This window comes from Osmerus mordax, chromosome 27, assembly GCF_038355195.1.
Source record: "Osmerus mordax isolate fOsmMor3 chromosome 27, fOsmMor3.pri, whole genome shotgun sequence".
NCBI classification, from domain to species: Eukaryota; Metazoa; Chordata; class Actinopteri; order Osmeriformes; family Osmeridae; genus Osmerus; species Osmerus mordax.
Window position 1 is genome coordinate 6,411,359 of NC_090076.1, and position 14,037 is coordinate 6,425,395.

The 14,037-nt window shown below is 40.7% G+C and overlaps 2 protein-coding genes across 2 annotated transcripts; both read right to left on the minus strand.

Moving 5' to 3' along the window:
* Positions 1 to 3,500: 3,500 nt before the first annotated feature.
* Positions 3,501 to 5,766, minus strand: LOC136937071 (phospholipase A2 inhibitor gamma subunit B-like). The gene is made up of 5 exons (XM_067230821.1): positions 5,666 to 5,766; positions 5,355 to 5,483; positions 4,985 to 5,140; positions 4,677 to 4,787; positions 3,501 to 4,572 (listed from the first exon to the last, which is right to left on the minus strand). The coding sequence occupies exons 1-5, from the start codon at positions 5,712 to 5,714 to the stop codon at positions 4,379 to 4,381; spliced, it is 639 nt and encodes a 212-aa protein (XP_067086922.1). The 5' UTR covers positions 5,715 to 5,766; the 3' UTR covers positions 3,501 to 4,378.
* A 1,354-nt stretch (positions 5,767 to 7,120) lies between these two features.
* LOC136937070 (phospholipase A2 inhibitor gamma subunit B-like) lies at positions 7,121 to 11,468 on the minus strand. Its single transcript, XM_067230819.1, has 5 exons — positions 11,195 to 11,468; positions 10,896 to 11,012; positions 8,757 to 8,912; positions 8,451 to 8,561; positions 7,121 to 8,346 (listed from the first exon to the last, which is right to left on the minus strand). Exons 1-5 carry the CDS (start codon positions 11,241 to 11,243, stop codon positions 8,132 to 8,134), a joined length of 648 nt encoding a protein of 215 aa, XP_067086920.1. The 5' UTR covers positions 11,244 to 11,468; the 3' UTR covers positions 7,121 to 8,131.
* Between the last annotated feature and the right edge of the window lie 2,569 nt (positions 11,469 to 14,037).

Here is a 14,037-nt window from a genome sequence, read left to right on the forward strand (position 1 = left end):
CACCCCGAAACGTTCCCGCACTCGCTCCGCGCTCACACACTCGCACGAACGCGAAGCTCACAGAGAAAGCCGTGCATACAGTTTCACCAAACGCCCACGCGCGTCCCCGTGTCGCGTCCCTCTCAGCGTGACAGGCCGGCCGTTCAGGAAGTAGCCAAGAAAAATACACGGAAGAGGAAAAAATATCCAAACAACATGCATATACGACTCGTATGCACGATTCAAATGAACTCGATTACGGGGGAAGCGCGCACGTGGGAGGGAGAGGCATGCAAATCCATGAAAACACGAAAGTAAACAAGCCAGGTGGTGGCTAACATGCAATGTGGACCATGAACAGGGCCCAGTCCTCTGGCTCAGCAGCCCCCCCTCCCCCCCCCCCCTTCCTCCTCGTGTCAGCCCTCCCCGAACGAGGCCAGCGAGGAGTTCGGCTTCAGCTGGTCCTGAAGGTCGCGATGCCCGAGCACTAGAAAAACGCCCCCTCCCTCCTCCAGGAACCCCCAGGAACTGAACCCGACTACTTCTGCCCCCCGTCCGTCCGTCTCCCCTAATACCTGCTGGTGGTAGAGAATCCGTTGGTCCGCTGATCTGTCGTGAGCTCCAAGCTGCTGTAGAAGAGCCGAAGGTCTCTGCTGTGGTTTGGAACTGTGGGGGGGGGGCTTACTGTAGAGGGGATCACAGAAGCACTGCCAACTGGGGTCTGACTCAGGAAGTGATGTCAGACACCGTGCCACAGCTACGCCGGGACTTCCTTAAAAGACCCTCTAGAACTGTCGATTCACCCCCTCACCCCGATCTCTAGTTCGCACTCCCACCACCACCTGCACCCTGGAGACCAACAACCACACGACCTCTACCCCGGCCCCCAAACTCCCCCCAAGCCTCCATGGTCCCCTACTCACACCTTTCTACTCTCTCGTTACTACAAGTTGTGAATGTGTCTTTAAATGGAGCTCAGTCCACCCTGTCTGTCTGTGTTGTGGACAAATGTTTTGTGTCACACGTTCGGACCGAGACACGTTTGATTTTGTATCGTTCCAGAACAATTCTGTTCTTCGTTCGTTTGTTTTCGACAAATCGCCGTGTTTGTTTGTATGTAACAGAGTTCTAACATGGTTTAACCCACCGTTGATTTTTTTTTTTTTTTTATATATATATATGATTTAATTTATTTATATTTATTCGAGCAAATATTTCTTAATGCCTTTTTTAGACTGTATAGTTCAACATTCAGCGTGGCTTTATTCTCTTTTTACGTTTGAACACACACGTGTGCGTGCGTACGTGCTCGAGTGCGAGCGTGTTTCCGAACACTGTAGTGCATCTACTGTACATCACATGTTCCTCCGCACATACATGTTGATATGTGACTCTGTAATGTACGTACGTCTGAGACCGAAGTCCTGCTGTACGATTTGCATTCCATCGTTCCGAGACACGTCGAATGGACGGTTGTGAAAGCCTCGACTCTCTTAAACCTCTAAACACTCTCTCACACACACACACACACACACACAAACACACACACTGTCCTGACACTCCATCCTTACGAGGTCAAAAGTATTCTCACGCGTTATAAAAGCCTGCATCGTTTTTTTTATTCACACAGCCCAAGTATGGTACGAGTGTGTATTTGTGGTTTTGTATTTTTTATTTTTATTTGTATGCCATGCTAGGAGTGCTGAAGCAAAGGAGTGAGGCCGAAGAGTTAGGGAGTAAAGGGAGGGGGGGGAGATTGTGTCCCGTGCTAATTCACTCCACGCTGCTACTCTCACACACACACCACACACGGCATTGGTCACTGTACAGATCGGTGTGCAAAAACAAGTTCAGACTAGTGAAAAGAGCCTCGTACGATTCAAGGGTGACCGCAGTGTAAACGTATTGTAACAACAGGGTGCTCTGTTTGAGTTCTTTTTGAAAGGTAAGAAAGGTATTTCTTTAGTAGAGTTAAAGAACGTTTGGGCCATCCACATTTGCTATAGTGAAGTGTTTCCCCACCAAACCATTCAAAACCTTTTGGCCGCTTAAGAGCTGAATCCACATCTAAAATGACAAACTCTGGGCTTGGGAAACAAGTGTAAAATACAGTGTGTTGTGACGTTTGTGTGTGTGTGTATGTGTGCGTGTGTGCAAGGCTGTGTTTGTGTGTGTGTGTGTGTTTGTCTAAGAGATGGTAGTAGATAGAATAGAATGCAGTTATGTCATGCTTTGACCCAGCAAATTGACCAATCAGCATGCAGAACTAGGGTCTTCACTCTTTTTAAACATACTTTTACGAAAGCAAAACATGAAACTAGATACTTACAGAACAGATACTTACAGAATGAATTTACAAAACCCAGAATTGTTGCAGTATTTAGCTTTAAAAGTTTCAACTGAGAAAAGATTGCTCTTTCTTTTTCTTTTTTTTACTAATTTCTATTTCTTGATTCCTGTTTTGGTTTGTTTCAACAGATGTTCTCTTACATTCAGTGTACATACTGTTCTTATAATTATTAATGTAATTAATATGACCGAAGTTGAACATAAGGTGAGAGGCAGCTGCTATTTGTTCTGTGCTCTTCACAACGGCATCCTTTTTCTCCATCTTAACGTCCACTGTGTCACTCACGCTGTTGGAGAGAAGACTTGTTAAGAGAAATGGACATTGTTTAATAAATGCTGAAAATATGAAACATGTTTTGCATGGTGTTTAGTGATAATTCACTGAATAGCATCACGGACATTCGTTGGTTTTCGTCCAAGGGTCCGAGGCCACTGGATGATTTGTTGAACAAACAGAATGAATCTGAATCTAGTTCAGATTCAGAGTCAAGTACGAAAAGAACACCTTTCAGTATATTGGTCCTGAATTGTCTAATATTCGATGGTTTTCAATCCACTTGACTTATTGTTTGTAGTTATTAAACAAGCACAATATACTGGACGGGCACATGCACACACATCCATTATTACTAAATATTTAAATCAAGGTTCTAATTTTTTTTGAATTAATAGTTCCTTCCGTCTAGTGAGACTGTATAAGCAATCAAGATAATGAAAAGAACGGAAAAATACGACACATTTTTCTGACACGTCCCCACTACCAGCCTGAACGTTCACCTTCATACATTACATTTACATTTCCTCATTTAGCAGACACTCTTATCCAGAGCGACTTACAGTAAGTACAGGGACATTTCTCCTGAGGCAAGTAGGGTCCTTGCCCAAGGACACAACGTCATTTTGCACAGCCGAGAATCGAACCGGCAACCTTCTGATTACTAGCCCAATTCCCTAACCGCTCAGCCTGCTGACCTTCATGCAGTAATGCTCAGGTTCTCAGTTTAGATTGGAAGCCAGTGTAGGTGTGTCTTGGCTGCAGCAAGATCAACCCTCTACTTTTTTATCCACATATTAAATAGTACCGACTGAACTATTTTATGAAGTAGGCAAGGTTGTCTTTGACTGAGATTAGACCTCAAATAGGTTATTTTATGTAAGAGATGCAATACATGAAAGATATAATATATTTTTATTGGATAGATGAACAGACAAGTCACACAGACAACTTGTAATTGTAACTTTTGTAGAACGGTTTTAAGGTAAAGGCATTCTATTTGGGAAGTTTTCTTTAATAAAGTCTTTTACCAACAATTCCTTCAAAAATGTGTCAGACAGGAACCCAAAATGGATCCATCAGAAACATGCAGGTTTTCACTGAACATTATAGTCATGTCTTAAAGGCAGGGTAGGCAAGCTTTGTGAAGCTAGCTATTTTAGCTTCTGTTTGACACAATTCAACCCAAAATATCCCACCCCCTCCCTTTAAAACCACTCCCACAAAACCACAGTAGTTTTGAGTGCAGGGGCAGAGTGTGTGCAGGTGGGTAGGTAGACGGATAGGTTGTGTTTATTACAGTCTTGTGACGCCCACAGATGTCTTATTGATTTCATGTTACTGTCAAACCTTTATATGTATTGGTTGCTATCAATATGTGAAGTTTATTTCAGCAAAGATAAGATAAGAAAAAAAGTGCTTCTCAACAACATTGCCTACCATGCCTTTAACTCTTCCTAAATAACTATATAACACATTTTCCCATTAGAAATGGAAATGTTCAACTATATGAACAGTAAAATAAAGCAGATTAATGTCGAATTTCAATGATAAAATATAATTAACTAAATACAGATACAGCAATAACCATATTCCCCTTCATTACTTGTGGCAGCACAAGTAATGAAAAAACATTTGTAGAAATTTTGTCAAAATCGGTTTCTTTGTATAAAAGCCAAATGTAAAACACACTGTCATGTTTATAACTGCATCTTCTGACAATCATCTCAGAAAACGTTTTTGTTCTGCATGTTAAAGATGGTGTGTTTATGTTTTTTAGTAGGTAAGTTTGACCATCATAGGAAGCCACATTGCCATGAGGACTACACTCACTGGACCAGTAGAGGAAGCCGAGTTACAGGACACAGTAATGTTTGATGGTGAGACAAAAAGCCGGAGAGAGGTTATGACAGACGCGCTGCACAGAGATGATGCACAGCCCTTCAGGACAGTGTTGATTGAACCAGTCACTGTAAAGGAAGAAAACACACTGATGCTGTACTTCTTTTTTTATGCATACAAGGTTCTAGGTAACGCATACGTTCATGAAAATTTCAGCCTTGGAAACACTCACCTTTGAAGCTAATGCATTTATCCTGCTCACCCACACAGTTCACAGTGGTGTTACACACCGTGTCGGACACATTGACGCAGGAAGGACAATTTAGGCCATTGGATTTGAGGACTGCAGAGAAGCATATCAGGTCAGGTTAAGTGTTCTTAGTAGTTCGGTATCAGTTCAAGGATGTTCTAACTACATTGCATTTGCAGGTAACAACTGTCTGCTAACATACAGTAGTTATATACTTTCAAACATTAAAAACATTATTATTTGATCTGACATGGTCTAGCTGAAATGACTATTTGAGATATAAATTGTACCGGGTGGAGACTGGTTGTTGCAGCCGTCTTGGTCACAGCAGAGCTGAGTTTGACTAAAGTTTGCGAAGCCCAGGTTCACGGACAGTTGTGTTGTCATGACGTTCAGAGGTGTCATGCAGTTGGATGCCGCTACACAGGACTTCTTTACAGATTGGACTAAATACAATAAGAACATATACAATGTTAACAAGAATGTTAAACTTCTTTTTGAAACAAGCAGAATTTTTTTATAATGGACTGTTAATGATTAAGGAACAGAGTCAACTCAGTATGGATAACCAAAACTACTGTGAGATAGAATGGAGGCTTACAAAATAAGACTGCTTTGATGATTCACCTTTGTTAATCACGTATTAGAAATATGATTCACCTTTCTTGCTGATTGAAGACTGATTGGAGAGAATGGTTGTAGACTGACATACAGAGTTTGCAGAGCAGTTGACGGTTGGTGGATTAATGCATGTTGCATCAGTACAGTTGAAACACTGCAGTGACTCCCCTGGAAATGTACAAGAACAGAATAACACACGTCCATTCCACACATCAGTCATATTGTCAAATCATAGACCAACTATAGACTCAAGTTACTTCACACCTCCCACCTGCATCCCACCATCATTCATGTACATTCTCGAGAACCTCCTTGGTTGTGGTTCAGCTCAGTAGAGTATGTTGTGTTACCTGTGAGGAGAAGAGCCCAGGTAATGCAGAGAGTCAGGATCAGCTTCATCTTGGATCAGCAGGTGAGTGGCAGAATGGGAAGTAATCTGGTAGGCTACGCTGAGAGACAGCGCTTTATAAAGTCTTAATCATCCCACGCACAGGAACAAGGATACAAACTAATATGTTTGTCTGTTACATCCTATATTTAAATGTTGTTTCCATAACTACTGAAAACCTCTATTGATGAACCTTTCTGCAGTCCTGCATAACAGCCCCCTCTACTGGTATGTTTAGTTCACTATAATTATAAAACTTCCGACATGATTTACACACATGCAATCTTATTTTATTTACAGGAACATATTTGCAAGATCTCATTAATTAATATAAAAAAGACAAACCTTTTTTTAAATCAACTTTAATTTGACAGATGTTTTAAGTTGCATCCAAAGTATTTTAATGTTGTTGCTGTCTTTACTGATGAGATCAAAATGTATACACATACCATATAATTGTCTGTTCATACTGTGTGTTCATACTTAACATTATCTATATAAATTAATTTTAGAGGCTTAAGTACTGTTTCTGATCCCCTTTTGTCTTGTCTCACCCTCATTACAGATGGAATTACAACTAAGGGAGCTGTTTATCCAGGGGAAATGGTAATGGTGCACAGTACATCAATCAAACTTCATATTATGCACACACATCCATTATAACTGTATATTTAAATCAAGGTTATCATTTTTTACGAATTAATAGTTCAGTTCGTCTAGTGAGACTGTATAAGCAATCAAGATAATGAAAAGAACGGAAAAATACGACACATTTTCCTGACACGTCCCCACTACCGGCCCGAACGTTCACCTTCATGGAGTAATGCTCAGGTGCTCAGTTTAGATTTGAAACCAGTGCAAGCGTGTCTTGGCTGCAGCAAGATCAACCCTCTACTTTTTTATCCACATATTAAATAGTACCGACTGAACTATTTTATGAAGTAGGCAAGGTTGTCTTTGACTGAGATTAGACCTCAAATAGGTTATTTTATGTAAGAGATGCAATACATGAAAGAGATAATATATTTTTATTGGATAGATTGTCACTGTCACGGCCCTAGTGTTTCCCTGTCATTGTCTTCACCTGTGTCGTTAGCTTCATTGTGTCCACCTGTGTGTCGTTTGGTTCTGTGTATTTAGATTTCTGTTTTGTGTCCAGTCTTTGTCTTGTCCTTACTACCCATGTCTGTGTGAGTACCCTATCTGTTTCCCTGGCTTTTCATGATTAAACCCTTTGTTTTAAAAATGGCTGCATACTCCCTTGCATTTGGGTCCTACCCCACCTCACACCCTGACAGTCACACAGGAAAGTTGTAACTGTAATTGTAAATTTTGTAGAAAGGTTTTAAGGTAAAGGTAAAGTTTTTTCATAAAGTCTTTTACCAACAATTCCTTCAAAAATGTTTTAGACAGGAACCAAAGTCAAGTCAATTTTATTGATCCCACTAGGGGAAATTTGTTTGTAGACAGGTATTAAAACACATTCAATCCATCATAAAATACTACATAACCAGCATACCTGACACCACACAAGACAACACACAATACATTACAATACAGTACAAGGATCACTTAATATTGAAAACCCAGAATAAGTTCCGTCCATAAATACTAGATGCCATTCATTTATGCACATTTAGCCTCCCAATAGCAAAACAAACAAGAGTCCCCAAATCGTTTTGTTCTGTGGGTGGGAGCTCTATACCTTCTTCCTGAAGGCAAGAGTTCAAACTCCCTCTTCAGGGGATGGAGCCCAAACTGGATCCATCAGAAACATGCAGGTTTTCACTGAACATTATATAGTCATGTCTTAAAGGCAGGGTAGGCAAGCTTTGCGAAGCTAGCTATTTTAGCTTCTGTTTGACACAATTCAACCCAAAATATCCCACCCCCTCCCTTTAAAACCACTCCCACAAAACAACAGTAGTTTTGAGTGCAGGGGCAGAGTGTACGCAGGTGGGTAGGTAGTCTTGTGACGCCCACAGATGTCTTATTGATTTGTTCCTATCAAACCTTTATATGTATTGGTTGCTATCAATATGTGAAGTTTATTTCAGCTAATATGGAAAAAAGTGTTTCTCAACATTGCCTACCCTGCCTTAACAGTTCCTAAATAACTACATAACACATTTTCCCATTAGAAATAGAAATGTTCAACTATATGAACAGTAAAAAAAAGTAGATTCATATCGAATTTCAATGATAAAATATAATTAACAAAATACAGCAATAACCATATTTCCCTTCATTACTTGTGGCAGCACAAGACAATTGAAAAAACATTAGTAGAAATGTTTTCAAAATCTGTTTCATTGTATAAAAGCCAAATGTAAAACATACTATCATGCTTATAATTGCATCTTCTGACAATCATATCACAAAACGTTTTTGTTCTGCTGTTATGTTAAAGATGGTGTGTTTGTGTTTTTTAGTAGGTAAGTTTGATCATCATAGGAAGCCACATTGCCATGAGGACTACACTCACTGGACCAGTAGAGGGCGCTGTGTTACAGGATACATTAAAGCCTACAGCTGGTAATAGGTTAGAAGGCAGGAAAAATGGCAGGACGGAGGTTATGACAGACACATTGCACAGATTTGCTGATGCACAGCCCTTCAGGACAGTGTTGATTGAACCAGGCACTGTAAAGGAAGAAAACACACTGATGCTGTATTTCTTTTTTTATGCATACAAGGTTCTAAGTAACACATACGTTCATGGGAATTTCAGCCTTGGAAACACTCACCTTTGACGCTAATGCAGTTATCCTCCACTCCCACACAGTCCACAGTGGTGTTACACACCGTGTCGGACAAATTGATGCAGGAAGGACAATTTAGGCCATTGGATTTGAGGACTGCAGAGAAGCATATCAGGTCAGGTTAAGTGTTCTTAGTAGTTCGGTATCAGTTCAAGGATGTTCTAACTACACTGCATTTGCAGGTAACAGCTGTCTGCTAATATACAGTAGTCTATATACTTTCAAACCTTAAAAACATTATTTGAGCTGACATGGTCTAGCTGAAATGACTATTTGAATTATAAATTGTACCGGGTAGAGTCTGGTTGTTGCAGCCGTCTTGGTTACAGCAGAGCTGAGTTTGACGAAGGTTATTGAAGCCCAGGTTCACGGACAGTTGTGTTGTCATGACGTTCAGAGGTGTCATGCAGTTGGATGCCGCTACACAGGACTTACCTACAAATGGGTCTTGATACAATAAGAACATATACAATGTTAACAAGAATTTTAAACTTATTTTTGAAACAATATTTTTGTCTTTTTGTTTTGTGAAGGACTGTTAATAATTAAGGAACAGTCAACATATGTTGACTCTGTCCAAAGTATGGATTTTTTTTAAAGTTTTTTTCAAATGCTTACACACATTTTTTTTTACTTGTCCTCTTCTTTTCAAAACTTAACACACAAATCCAACAACTGCACACACAAAATGCAAAATGCCTCGCTTCTCTTGCAAAATGAAGCACTGCATTCAAAATATCACAAACACGTCTCAAAAGCACACATTTGTCTCATGTTGCAAACACTTTTGCCATTATATTACATTTTTGTAATATCATATACACACAGTTATTCAAAACCTAAAGCTCTTCTTTCATGAGCTCCTTTGTACATTTCTGTACAAGATTGAAAGTAATGGCAGAGATGATGAAAAATTCATGGTAAACACAAAAACAAGATTGAAACCAAACTTATTTTTTTACTATAAGCATTTGTGGTTGTGAATACAGTATTACACAGTACAAAAGAAAGAGTGTAGTAGGAGAGAAACCAAACCTATTTTGAAAAAGGTGATTATGGAATGGTGTGTCTGTGTGCCATGAACTGTAGCATACAGTAATATATACTATTTTCTACAATATTGTCAGAATGTCTTCTTACAGTCACTGTACGGTTGCACGGTATGATACAGTAATCCACCAGACTGTGACCAATCATGCAGCGCACTGCAGTCAATGGATGCTACGTAAAATACATGTTTGTGTGTAGTATACCGTGTGTTGTGCTGAAACAGCCATTATGTGTACATTAGAACATGTGTATATTACAGTATTGTTACATACCTGTTATCTTTCCTACAGTAAAGGTTCAAATTATACCCACCACTGTAAATCAACTAAAATCAGGCTATTTATAGGCCTATTCTAAAGCCATGATTGGTTGGTGTTGAGTAAAGCAATGAGTGTTTGCACATGTGAGGAGTTGGTGTAAGGCACTGATGAATTAGTGTGTCATTTTGATTGGTTGTGTTTTACAGTTTTTCCAATTGCTTAAGCACAGTTTTGAAAACAGGGCTCACTTTGTCAAAACACAACACACGATTCACACAACTATACACACAAGTAGCAGAACACCTCCAATCTTTTGCAAAATGAAACACTTCGTTCAAAACTATACAATCATATAAAAAACAATTTCTGTCACACACATGGTTCATAAAATTGGACTCTGTTTGAATCAGTTACACACTGTATTGAAAAATGTAATACACTTTTACACTAACTATTCTTTTGTAATTATATAACCTGCCTGATTTTGTCAGAGATATTGTTCCAGTAGAGTACGTACAAGTACATGAATATGTTGACCAAACACAACCCACAAGACTAGTACTGCACACTGCTGAAAATATTTACTGTATTTCTCCACATTGTCTACGTAAAAGTTTGCGTTTTGTGCAGAAAATCAGAACATATTTCAAATTGAAAACTGTATAGTAGGCTACATACTGTAAACACAGCAAATACATTTGTGGAGACTAATGAAAGTATTCAGCAAATGAAATACAGTACATTGTACACATTCACGGCCATGATTGAAACAATGTACTGATGTAGGGCATATAGTAGGCTACATGTTACTGTATTGTAGACAGTAGAGAATAGTAGTTTTCATAACTACTACGATAACTGTGTGTTGTGTTTTGCAAAAAGTGTTTTATGAAATTGAAAACTGAGTCAAAGGCCCAAAATGTGCGTCAGGTTTTGCAGATTTGAGGTGTGGTTCTGGTGTTTGAGTGTCGGGTTTCAGAAATTGTGTGAAAAGTAAGGAATTTGTGTCTTAACATAAAAAAAAACTGTAAATACTGTGAGATAAAACGGAGGCCTAAAAAATAATAAGACTGCTTTAAATACTTCCCTTTGTTAATTACTTAAAACAAATATGACTCACCTTTCACGCTTGAAGACTGAAGGGCTGTAAACTGACATACAGAGTTTGAAGAGCAGTTGACGGTTGGTGGATTAATGCATGTTGCACCAATACAGGTGAAACACTGCAGTGACTCCCCTGGAAATTTACAAGAACAGAATAACACACGTCCATTCCACACATCAGTCATATTGTCAAATCATAGACCAACTATAGACTCAAGTTACTTCACACCTCCCACCTGCATCCCACCATCATTCATGTACATTCTTGAGAACCTCCTTGGTTGTGGTTCAGCTCAGTAGAGTATGTTGTGTTACCTGTGAGGAGAAGAGCCCAGGTAATGCAGAGAGTCAGGATCAGCTTCATCTTGGATCAGCAGGTGAGTGGCAGGATGGGCAGTAATCTGGTAGGCTACGCTGAGAGACAGCGCTTTATAAAGTCTTAGTCATCCCAAACACCAGGAACAAGGATACAGAAGAATATGTTTCTGTCATTTCCTGGTTTTAAATGTTGTTTACATAACTACAGCAGATTTCTATTTCTGCAGTGATTTACAGACACGCAATCATATTGTATTTACAGGAACATATTTTCAAAATTAAGTAATGTTTCTGAACTTCAGAGGCATTGTTAGACATAAAACTCTACTGGGCCACTGGCCCCTAATTCATATCCCTTTTTTCTTTTGTTGGGGAAATCAAGACGTCCGTAGAAGGTAGTAGAAAAAGGAGTCAGAGACAAAATATCTTTTAACAGCTCAAGGCAGCGCGATGGTTTATTTCGGCAAGGCAATAGCGCATTCACAAGACATACGAAAAATACAAAGACCAATGCCCCAAAACTCATGTTTTATAGGCTGAATGAGAATAATGCCCTGCCCTGCATAATAATGACGGCACTATACTGGAAAGTTCTGGCCTTTCTGGTAACCTAACTTCCTCACCCCCCTTCCACCTTTTGTGTATTGCTTTGGCTAGGGAGGATGTTGATGAACTTCTCCACAGCTGAATCCCCCATCTTTCGAGCACTCCCCCTCCAATGTTTTTTTTTAGCTTCATGTAATAGGGTTTTTATGTTTTAGTCAAAATAAAATGAACGGTAGGGCCTATCCAGTGTGCGAATTACAGGGGGGTTTGGGGGGGTCTGACCCCCCCGATGAAGGCTCGGACCCCCCCAAAAGAGGTAAAAACCACAGGTCGGGGGGGTCGATACATTTATATATCGTTCTTACCTGTAACCGTAAAAATCACAATATAGTTACCATATTCATTCAATAACAAGTTGGCGATACACAGAAATGTTGACTTTATGGCAGGGAATATCACACACTATTACACTGACTGCCATAGTCAAAATTCACTCAATAAACACAGCGCGAGTGACCAGTGCCCAATAAAACTCAAGAAACGCCCAATATTATAGGTGAAATATACTGTCCCCATGGGTGTATCCAGGCCCACTGGAAGACTCAGGGGGGTGACTGCCTGGTGCCCCTAGGGTTCAAAAAAGTGTTTCTAAAATGCCCTCTAGAGTGGCAAAAATGAGACCAAGTGCCCTGTGTCTGCCATTCACATTGCTCTATATCAAGCAAGATAGCTTCATTTGTCTGTCTCATTGCTTGTCAGAATCTGGAGAGATTTCCAACAACCTTATTTTGTGATGAACAGTCAGATATGTTCCTCTGGTAATTTTTTAACTTTTTGATTTCAGAAAGAAATCACTACAGGCAATAGTGTTTGTAGTTTTAGTAGTGCGTTCGTGTGTGCCATTGTTGTGCCATTTACTTGGTTGGGGCGGCGGCAGGGGTGAACTTCGTCCCGGGGGGGGGGGGGGGGGGGGGGGCACTGAGTTGACCCCCCCGATTGTCATTGTATAATTTGCACACTGGGCCTATCATTTAGAAACTATCTGTAGTTTTGTAATGTTTTCTTAGCCTACCTCAATTCTGACTTGTGTGCTGAGTCCGACACCTGGGGGGTATTCCAGAAAGCAGGTTATGTGACATACCCAGGCAGGGCCGGCGTTTGCTATAGGCGAACTAAGCAGCCGCCTAGGGCGCCATGAAGAGGGGGGCGCCAAATTCCGAAGCGCGTCCATTAATTAACCGTCTTGCACCACAGTTTTCAAGGGCTTGTTCTTGGATTGGAGGAAAGCAGGCCAGTTTCCCCCTTCCACCTACAAGTAAAATCCTGGAACCAGAGAAGCAGATTGAGTCCCCTCAGTCTCTGAGTTGACCCCCCTGATTGTCATTGTATAATTTGCACACTGGGCCTATCATTTAGAAACTATCTGTAGTTTTGTAATGTTTTCTTAGCCTACCTCAATTCTGACTTGTGTGCTGAGTCCGACACCTGGGGGGTATTCCAGAAAGCAGGTTATGTGACATACCCAGGCAGGGCCGGCGTTTGCTATAGGCGAACTAAGCAGCCGCCTAGGGCGCCATGAAGAGGGGGGTGCCAAATTCCGAAGCGCGTCCATTAATTAACCGTCTTGCACCACAGTTTTCAAGGGCTTGTTCTTGGATTGGAGGAAAGCAGGCCAGTTTCCCCCTTCCACCTACAAGTAAAATCCTGGAACCAGAGAAGCAGATTGAGTCCCCTCAGTCTCACTATCAGAAAGGCTCATCCTGCTCCACCCCTCAGAAGTATCTGTTCAGCCCTGTTAGGGTGATCCTGGAGACCGGTTAGACCAGTTTTGAAGTAACATGCATTTCCCTCTTCCAACCTCTCAGAGATGAGTTGGATGGGGTCATGGAGCCAGAAGACTTGCTAGATCAGCCCCAAACAATCCTTGGCAAGCAACGGGTTTGTGCATTCTTACAAAACCTCACCCCGACTCATGTTTGAAACATTCTCAGTATTGTGAACAGAAACAATGATTAGGACCTTCCCTTCTTCTGACGTTCATGTACGTAGGTCCTTGTCCTGTCGCCAGCTGTGTAACGGCACCACCAGAACAGGGAAGCAGTGTAAAAACAGGGCAGTTCTGGGGCAGGACTACTGTCATGTCCATGACGGAGGCTACACGTCCTATATCCGCCCTTGACTGACGTCACCCCAACACCTCCAAGATTTGTACCCTTTTTATATTTGAACCGTTTGAGTATTTTAAAGCTTTTATTTTACATGTCATAATTTCTGCTTACATGTGTGGACTGTGG

Excerpts from the sequence above, each read along its gene's own strand:
- LOC136937071 (XM_067230821.1), bottom strand. The coding sequence starts at position 5,714 with ATGAAGCTGATCCTGACTCTCTGCATTACCTGGGCTCTTCTCCTCACA. Across the intron at positions 5,141-5,354 it reads GTCTTCAATCAGCAAGAAAG|TCCAATCTGTAAAGAAGTCC; the intron begins GTGAATCATATT and ends TATTGTATTTAG. Across the intron at positions 4,573-4,676 it reads TAAATGCATTAGCTTCAAAG|TGACTGGTTCAATCAACACT; the intron begins GTGAGTGTTTCC and ends CTTCCTTTACAG.
- LOC136937070 (XM_067230819.1), bottom strand. The coding sequence starts at position 11,243 with ATGAAGCTGATCCTGACTCTCTGCATTACCTGGGCTCTTCTCCTCACA. Across the intron at positions 11,013-11,194 it reads CTGGGCTCTTCTCCTCACAG|GGGAGTCACTGCAGTGTTTC; the intron begins GTAACACAACAT and ends GTAAATTTCCAG. Across the intron at positions 8,347-8,450 it reads TAACTGCATTAGCGTCAAAG|TGCCTGGTTCAATCAACACT; the intron begins GTGAGTGTTTCC and ends CTTCCTTTACAG.